The 8,550-nt window shown below is 45.2% G+C and overlaps 1 protein-coding gene across 1 annotated transcript in view; it reads left to right on the top strand.

Moving 5' to 3' along the window:
* The first annotated feature begins 474 nt into the window (after window positions 1-474).
* EDEM2 (ER degradation enhancing alpha-mannosidase like protein 2) overlaps window positions 475-8,550 on the top strand; it is a 33,352-nt gene continuing 25,276 nt past the window's right edge. Inside the window, exons 1-4 of the mRNA XM_514601.5 lie at window positions 475-2,018; window positions 2,241-2,351; window positions 4,154-4,193; window positions 6,696-6,801. Coding sequence (XP_514601.1) covers window positions 1,912-2,018; window positions 2,241-2,351; window positions 4,154-4,193; window positions 6,696-6,801 — 364 coding nt within the window. The 5' untranslated portion in view covers window positions 475-1,911. The remainder of the gene's footprint in view (window positions 2,019-2,240; window positions 2,352-4,153; window positions 4,194-6,695; window positions 6,802-8,550) is intronic.

Raw genomic sequence — 8,550 nt, 5'->3', positions numbered from 1 at the left:
TTGGGGGATGTTTTCAGGGATGTGGGACCAAAGGAGACAAAGCCTGGCTGCACTCTGGCTCAACAAACTGAGCTATCACTTCCATCTGACTTTTTCAGCAAATAGGAGATAGCCAATCCTAGAATCATAGAAAGCTCGACCGAAAAGGATCTCAAAGATCCATTTGTTCAAACTCCTCATTATTTATAGACAAGGATGCTAGCCCCAGAGAAGGAGAGGGTCACATACACTGGTTATAGATGAGTGACAGAGTTGTAATTAACTGGATCCTAGATCTGACTTCAAATCCAGGGTTGGTTCTACCGCATGTCACACTGACCAAAGTCATGGGTGTTGCTGTGGTCTAAGGTGCTGACCAAATTTTAGAAACTTGGGAATAAGGGAAATGGAGAAATGGATCATAAACCTCCTGAAAGCTATAGTGCCCTAGGGTAGTCATTCATCTTTTTTTTTTTTTTTTTTTTTTTTGATATGGAGTTTTGCTGTTTTGCCCAGGCTGGAGTGGAGTGGCGCGATCCTCGCTCACTGCAACCTCCGCCTTCCGGTTTCAAGCGATTCTCCGGCCTCAGCCTTCCGAGTAGCTGGGATTACAGGCACCCGCCACCACCCCTGGCTAATTTTTGTATTTTTAGTAAAGACGGGGTTTCACCATGTTGGCCAGGTTGGTCTCTATCTCTTAACCTGAGGTGATCCATGCACCTCAGCCTCCCAAAATGTTGGGATTACAGGCGTGAGCCACCGCGCCCAACCAGAGTATTCATTCTTACCTAAGACATTCTACAGGGCTGATGGGGTAAGCTTCCGGTTTGAGATGGAGACTGAAGGGACCATGATTGTGTAACCACATCCCAAATTGGGAGGAGAGAAATGTCATGAATTCCTAGAACTGACGGGATTTCAGGAAACCTCAAGAGTGACAGCATCGGAAAATGCAAGAGGTTTAAAAAAAAAAAAATTGAAGTTTTGGACAAATAAATGTGAGTTGTATCTTATACAATCAACAAGTAACTGGTTTGGGAAACTCAATATCCCTAAATAAGGGAGCAGACCACCCCTCATATTGTCTTATGCCCAATTTCTGCCTCAAAGAAAATGCAGGAGTTAAAAGAAAGACAGAAGTGAAATCAGTAGTCAGACAGCCCCGCGCTGCATTCCAGGCCTGGTAATTAAAGATCGACCCCTGACCTAACCGGTTATATTATCTATAGATTCCAGACATTGTATGGAAAAGCATTGTGAAAATCCCTATCCTGTTCTGTTCCGTTCTGATTACCGGTGCACCGGTAATCAGTCACGTACCCCCTGCTTGCTCAATCAATCACGACCCTCTCACGCGGACCCCCTTAGAGTTGTAAGCTCTTAAAAGGGACAGGAATTGCTCACTCGGGGAGCTCCGTTTTTGAGAAGTGAGTCAGCTGACGCTCCCGGCCGAATAAAGCTCCTTCCTTCTTTAACCCGGTGTCTGAGGAGTTTTGTCTGCGGCTCGTCCTGCTAGATAATAATAGTAAAGGCTGAACATTTCTCATGCTTACCCTGCCTTCATACTTAATAAGGTTGTTGAAAAAAATGAGAGAATGCATTTTAAATGCTCCGTACAGTACTAGTACACAATAAGTGCTCAATACATGCTAGCTGTTATTATTAAAACATTAATTAATAACAGTAGTAACAACAGCCACTGACTTTAAGACACGTTGATCAGTGTTGCGGAAACCGTATATCCGAAGTTGCTCTTCGGCCGCGTTTCACTGCCCATTGCATTCTGGGGCTTGTAGTCCGGAAGTGAGAGGCTGATTTCTCAGCGCGCAGGCGCAGTGGCGCGGATCCCCGGAAGAACCCGCAGCAGCTCCCAGGATGAGCTGGTTGCAGTGGCTGCTGCTGCTGCGGGGGCGCTGAGAGGACACGAGCTCTATGCCTTTCCGGCTGCTCATCCCGCTTGGCCTCCTGTGCGCGCTGCTGCCTCTGCACCATGGTGCGCCAGGTCCCGACGGCTCCGCGCCAGATCCCGCCCACTACAGGTGAAGGAGGCCAGGTTCCCGCCCTTTCGCAGTTGGGGAATGGGAAGCGCGAACCGGGTCCTTTCCCTTTCCGTCCATCCCAGACCCCGACTTGCTCCGACCCAGCCGCTAGGTCCCAGGGAGAAATCAGCTAGTGATTCCCACTTTCCGCCCTGTATCTTGTTCTTCCCCCGCTTGTTGTTGTGTTCTTGCCCCATGCCTGATTTCTCGTCCCCCACCCAGGGAGCGAGTCAAGGCCATGTTCTACCACGCCTACGACAGCTACCTGGAGAATGCCTTTCCCTTCGATGAGCTGCGACCTCTCACCTGTGACGGGCACGACACCTGGGGCAGGTAGTGCGAGCGGAGGGGCAAGGGGCGGCCAGGGTCTGACTCTCTGGGCCTCGGCGGGCGGGTCAGCTGGGGCTGGTGGCTTCATGGTCTCCTCACCGGCACCAGAAAGCTCCCAGCTGAGCTAGAGCCGCGCTCCCCGCAATTCTTACTATCACCTCCAGGATCCACTTAGCCTCTCGCAGTGAAAAAAAAGTCCTGGATTAGCCGGGTGGGCTGGATCGCTGGGCTCAGCCCCAGCAGTAACAGGCATCAGCTGTGGGGACATAGGCAATTTCTGGAGTAACAAGATACCGTGGAAGGGCTCCAAGAATTAGAAAACCCACCCCTTTCATTATGTAGGTGGGCATTCAGATCCAGGAAGGAGTGTGACACTCCTAAAACTTAAGTCTTTGTAGTTGGTGTGCCCCGTGCCTGAAATACACTCTCCCCGTTTTCCTCCCATCACTGGCTGCTGCTTGTCATTCAGATCTCAGCTCAGTATCTTAATACCCCTATGAGTTAGGTGCCATTATCCCTGTTTTACACACGAATGTGCTAAGGTCGGGAGAAATTAAGTAAACTCAAAACTTGTGATGGTTTTTATTTTTTTAAGTTGAAACAAAGTAAATACAAATGGCAAATTCAAGTGGTAAAAAATTATATACAATAAATATCTCCCATACCCTAGAATTCCAACTATTAACTTTCCTTTGTATCTGTCCAGAAATATTCTTGGTTTATACCATTATATATATAGATGTGTGTATGTGTATCTTTTTAAAATGAACTTCTTAAAGGCATAATTTACGTATAATAAAATACACTCTTTTTTTTTTTTGAGATGGAGTTTCGCTCTTGTTACCCAGGCTGGAGTGCAATGGCGTGATCTTGGCTCACTACAACCTCCGCCTCCTGGCTTCAAGCGATTCTCCTGCCTCAGCCTCCCAAGTAGTTGGGATTACAGGAGCCCACCACCACACCCGGCTAATTTTTTTGTGGAGACCGGGTTTTGTCATTTGGCCAGGCTGGTCTTGAACTCCTGACCTCAGGTGATCCACCCACCTAGGCCTCCCAAAGTGCTGGCGGATTACAGGCATGAGCCACCGTGCCCAGCCTACACTCGTTTGAAGTGACCACCGTCACAGTCAAGATATGAAACACTTCTGTCACTTTAAAAAGTTCCCTTGTGGCCCTTTATAGTTCATCCCTGCACCACCACTGACCCTAACAATTGCTATCTGCTTTCTGTCAGCATGTCTTTTTGAAACAGATGGAAACATACTAAACCACCCTGACTTTTTCATTAAAAACAATTCGAATGTCTTTCCATCAGCACATAGAAGTCTTGATAACAATCTTTTTGATAACTTCATAGTTTTGCACTGTTTATAACACAGTTTAATCACCCATTAATGGGTGGACAGTTGGGTTCTTTCCAGCCTCTTGCTGTTCTAAGCAATACTGCCATGAACACTCTCAAACAGCTGTTCACTGTGAGTTAAATTCCTAGACGTGAAAATTGGTGAAAGGCCTGTGCTTTAAGCTGCAATCTTATACTGCCTCCCAATGGTAGAGGAGAATGCCAGACTATAGGTGATGTATTTAATTACAGTTGAGCTACATCAGCCAACCCTCCCAGGTGCATTAAGTGGGTCAGAGAATACCTGCGATTTTCACTGTGGTTTCTCTGTTGTGACTGTAAGTGGGACAGGCAGAGGCATTACTTTGCCTCATTTAGTTTTAGGGGGATCAGATCTAGGGCAGCCATAATATCTGGTATTTGATTTTCTTACTAAGTGGCTGGGATTTCTGTCCTTTTGCAGTTTTTCTCTGACTCTAATTGATGCACTGGACACCTTGCTGGTAAGTATCTCGTCTGTTTCTTTTCCTTTCCACTGTTACATAACCAACATCCTTCCTCTTTTGGCAGCGTGACTGTGGGTGAAAAATGAATTCCTCTCCTAGGCCTTTTATTTGCATCTCATGATTCTGAAGCGTCCGGCTGTGGTTGCCTAGCTAGATAGGGGAAAAACGAACTACAACTTATGCAGATTCATTTATTTAGCAAACATTTATAGAGGACCTGTTATGTACGGAGAATTGTGATAGGCTTGCATAGCTCTATGGGGGATACAGAGACTTTGACATCTCCTGTTTTCAGAGGCTTACATTCTAGTGGCCATGTTCAATGATAATAGAAGGGTATCAGGCTGAGCATGGTGGCTCACACCTGTAATCCCAGCACTTTGGAAGGCCGAGGCAGGCAGATCACTTGAAGTCAGGGGTTTGAGACCAGCCTGGCCAATATGGTGAAACTCCATCTCTATTAAAATACAAAAAATTAGCCCAGCATAGTGGCACATGTCTGTTATCCCAGCTACTGGAGAGGCTGAGGCAGGAGAATTGCCTGAACCCGGGAGGCGGAGGTTGCAGTGAGCCGAGATTGCACCATTGCACTGCAGCCTGGGTGACAAGAATGAAACTTCATCTCAAAAAAAATTATAAAGAAATAATATCAGTGACTAGTTAGTATGTTTCTGTAGGGCTTAGTACACACATGTATTAATTCTTCTAACAACTTCTTGAGGTTAGTACCTTTACTCCTTCTTATCGCTAAGAAACCTGATGCTTAGGGATGGGCACAGTGGCTCATGCCTGTAATCCCAGCACTTTGGGAGGCCAAGGCGGCGGGATCGCTTGAACACAGGAGTTCAAGACCAGCCTGGGCAATATGGTGAAACCCCGTCTCTACCAAAAATATAAAAAATTAGGCATGATGGCACATGTCTGTGGCTCCATTTGTTAGGGAGGAGGGTGAGGTAGGAGGATTGTTTGAGTCAGGGAGGCAGAGGTTGCAGTGAGCCGAGATCGCACCACTGCACTCTGGTCTGGGTAACAGAGTAAAACCCTGTCTCAGACAAACAAAAAAAAGATATAAAAGAAACCTGATGCTTAGAAAGGTAAAAAGGGCCAGGTGTGGTGGCTCATGCCTGTAATCCCAGCACTTTGGGAGGCCAACATTGCTCAAGCCCCAGAGTTCGAGGCTGTGATGAGCTATGATCACACCACTGCACTCCAACCTGTGTAACAGAGCAAGACCCTGTCTCAAAAAAAAGACTTGGACTGGTTCAGGTCAAGTACCCACTCCACAGCTAGAGGGATGGGATCAGCCTCTCCCAAACCACAGGAGTGACTGCCGGGGAAGAGTGATTCCTCGAGGGTAAATTGAGATGTTACTATCAAAAGAAGAGAGATTGAGATTGCATTTGGCTAACAGTTTAAATAAAGAGGGTTTATTTTCTCAAGTAAAAGAAAGTCTAGAGGTAATTTCTAGCATTGGGTCAGCTACTCAACCGTGTCATTAGAGACCAGCCTCTTTGTAGCTTTGCATTCTAGTATCGTTAGTGTTTTGGCTTTTATTCTAATGCTTAGTACCTCATGGTCTCACATAGCTGCCATTGCTTCAGAAATCGAGTCTGAGTTCAAGGCAGAAAGAGAGAGACTAAAAGCCATGTTAGCTGTGTTTGTCCCTTGGTATTAAGAAAACAGAAGCCTTCCCAGAAGTGCCCCCAGTAGACCTCTCAAGGGTCAGAATTGACTGGGTAACATAATCAACTGCAGCAGCAAAGGAGGCTGAGAAAGCTTCTGGATTTCCAACCTCTGGTGGGAGGCCATGAGGTAAAGAGGGTAGGAATGAATTTGTTTTGGGCCAACCAACCTGTTCTGTTTTCCACAAGGTTGAAAGTGACAACTGGTATCTACTGCAAATGTCAAACTAAGACTTTTGGCCAGGTGCGGTGGCTCACACCTGTAATCCCAGCACTTTGGGAGGCCAAGGCGGGTGGATCACGAGGTCAGGAGTTTGAGACCAGCCTGATCAACATGGTGAAACCCCGTCTCTACTAAAAATACAAAAATTAGCCGGGCATGGTGGTGCATAATCCCAGCTACTCAGGGGGCTGAGGCAGGAGAATCGCTTGAACCCGGGAGGCGGAGTTTGAAGTGAGCCAAGATCACGCCACTGCACTCCACCCTGGGCAGCAGAGCGAGACTCTGTCTCAAAAAAACGAAACAAAAAACCTAAGACTTCTATGTGTAGTTTGCGTTCTTTATATTGTGTCCATTTAAATGACGACATCGTGACTCTTAATTGGGACCTAGGAATTTACTTAACCAGTCTCTCAGTATGAAGTCTCTAGATGATTTCTAGCTCTCAGTGTTTTCTTCTGCTGTCACCAATCCTAGGACAGAAACTGGAGGTCTTAAGTGGAATTAGTAAGGGCCACATCAACATAGGATCCCAGACTCTGAATCTGCCTCCACGCATGTAAGAGCCTCATTGTCAGGTCTCTTTTTTATTTCCAGATTTTGGGGAATGTCTCAGAATTCCAAAGAGTGGTTGAAGTGCTCCAGGACAGCGTGGACTTTGATATTGATGTGAACGCCTCTGTGTTTGAAACAAACATTCGAGGTAAGGGCTGCTCTCTAGGACCTTTAAAAGAAAAAAGAGTGTGAAGTTGCCTCTGTAAACCAAGAAGTGGTAAATAGGATTTTAAGGACTGACCATGCCAGGACCCTTGGCCAAAACCTCTGACCGACAGAGCTCTTCTTCCCTCCTGGAGGGTGAGGTGGGGAAGTCTCAGGATTTCCCCATCAGTTTCAGATATGAAAGTGAGCAGGAGACTAAAAGACTGGAAAGAAATACACCAGATTACTCACCTCTTTAATATGTATTTGATACTAGGCACACAGCTATGAACAAGAAAGATATGATCCTTGCCTTCTTGGAACTTATTGTCTGTCCAATCCAATTTTCTGCAGTGATGGAAATGTTTTATAGCTGTGTTTTGTCCAGTATGGTAGCCACGAACCACATGAGCTATTGAGCATTTGAAATGTATCTACTACAACTATGGAATTGAATTTTTAATTTCATTTAATTTTAATGATATTTAATTTAAGTAGTCACATGTGGTTAGTGATTATTGTATTGGACAGTGCAAATCTACGGCATTAATCTTCCAAACTTGGCAGCCCATAGGAACCACTTGGGACCTTTTAAAAAATTCAGATGTTGAGACTCTACCCTAAACCTAATGAATTGGAATCTCTGTGTTGGGTCCTAGAATCAGTATTTTTAGCAGACTTCCAATGATTCTTGTGAAGCTACCACAGCCCTTATTTGCATCGAACCTGTAGACCACTTAACAGCTGTCACCTCTGGATGGCAGAGTTCTATTTTTCCCCATTATTTTGTATGTTTTCTGCAATGAAACTTATATTCCAGACATACGATCCATAAAAGTTTAAAGAAGAGAAGAGAGCAGAGGGACAACATGGTGTAAAATCCTGGTTTAGGAATCCGGCCTGAGTTTGAGGCTGTACTTGCTGCTGTGTCTCCCAGCTTCTGAGCCCAGTTTGTCATCTGTAAATGAAGGTCATTCTTATACCTTCATTTCTGATAGGAATATAAGTGATACCAGCTTTCTTTTGGTTGACATTTTCCCATGTATCTTTTTCTATCCTTTCCATCTTTCTGTAGTTTTATGATTAGATACATCTTTTGCAAATAGTGTATTATATTTTGTTTATCCATTCTGACAATCTTTAATTGGCACATTTAATCCATTTACATTTACTGTAATTACTGATATATTTGCACTCATTTCTACAGTATTGTGCTCTCTGTGCCGGCCTTTTTTTTTTTTTTTTTTTTTTTTTGAGGTGGAGTCTCACTCTGTCGCCCAGGCGGGAGTGTAGTGGTGCAATCTTGGCTTACTGCAACCTCTGCCTCCCGGGTTCAGGTGATTCTCCCGTCTCAGCCTCCTATGTAGCTGGGATTGCAGGTGCCTGCCACCGTGCCCTGCTAATTTTTGTATTTTTAGTAGAGATGGTGTTTCACCATGTTGGCCAGGCTAGTCTCGAACTCCTGACCTCAGGTGATCCGCCCCCCCCCTCAGCCTCCCAAAGTGCTGGGATTATAGGTGTGAGCCACTGCACCTGGCCCTGTGCCATCTTCTTTATGTTCCTTTATTCCGTCCTTTTTCATGCCTTCTTTAGATTGTTTTCCCCCCATTCCATTTTCCTCTTACTAATATGGAAATTATGCACAATATCTAGCTTTTTACATAGTTTTCCAAGCAAATTTAACAAACATAACTTATCAAAGTCTAAATTTAATGAAAATCTTTGTTCTCCTCCTGAATAATGCAAAACCTGG

This window comes from Pan troglodytes, chromosome 21, assembly GCF_028858775.2.
Source record: "Pan troglodytes isolate AG18354 chromosome 21, NHGRI_mPanTro3-v2.0_pri, whole genome shotgun sequence".
Taxonomy (NCBI): Eukaryota; Metazoa; Chordata; class Mammalia; order Primates; family Hominidae; genus Pan; species Pan troglodytes.
Note: the sequence above shows the minus strand (reverse complement) of the source record. Positions and strands in the feature narration are given on the sequence as shown.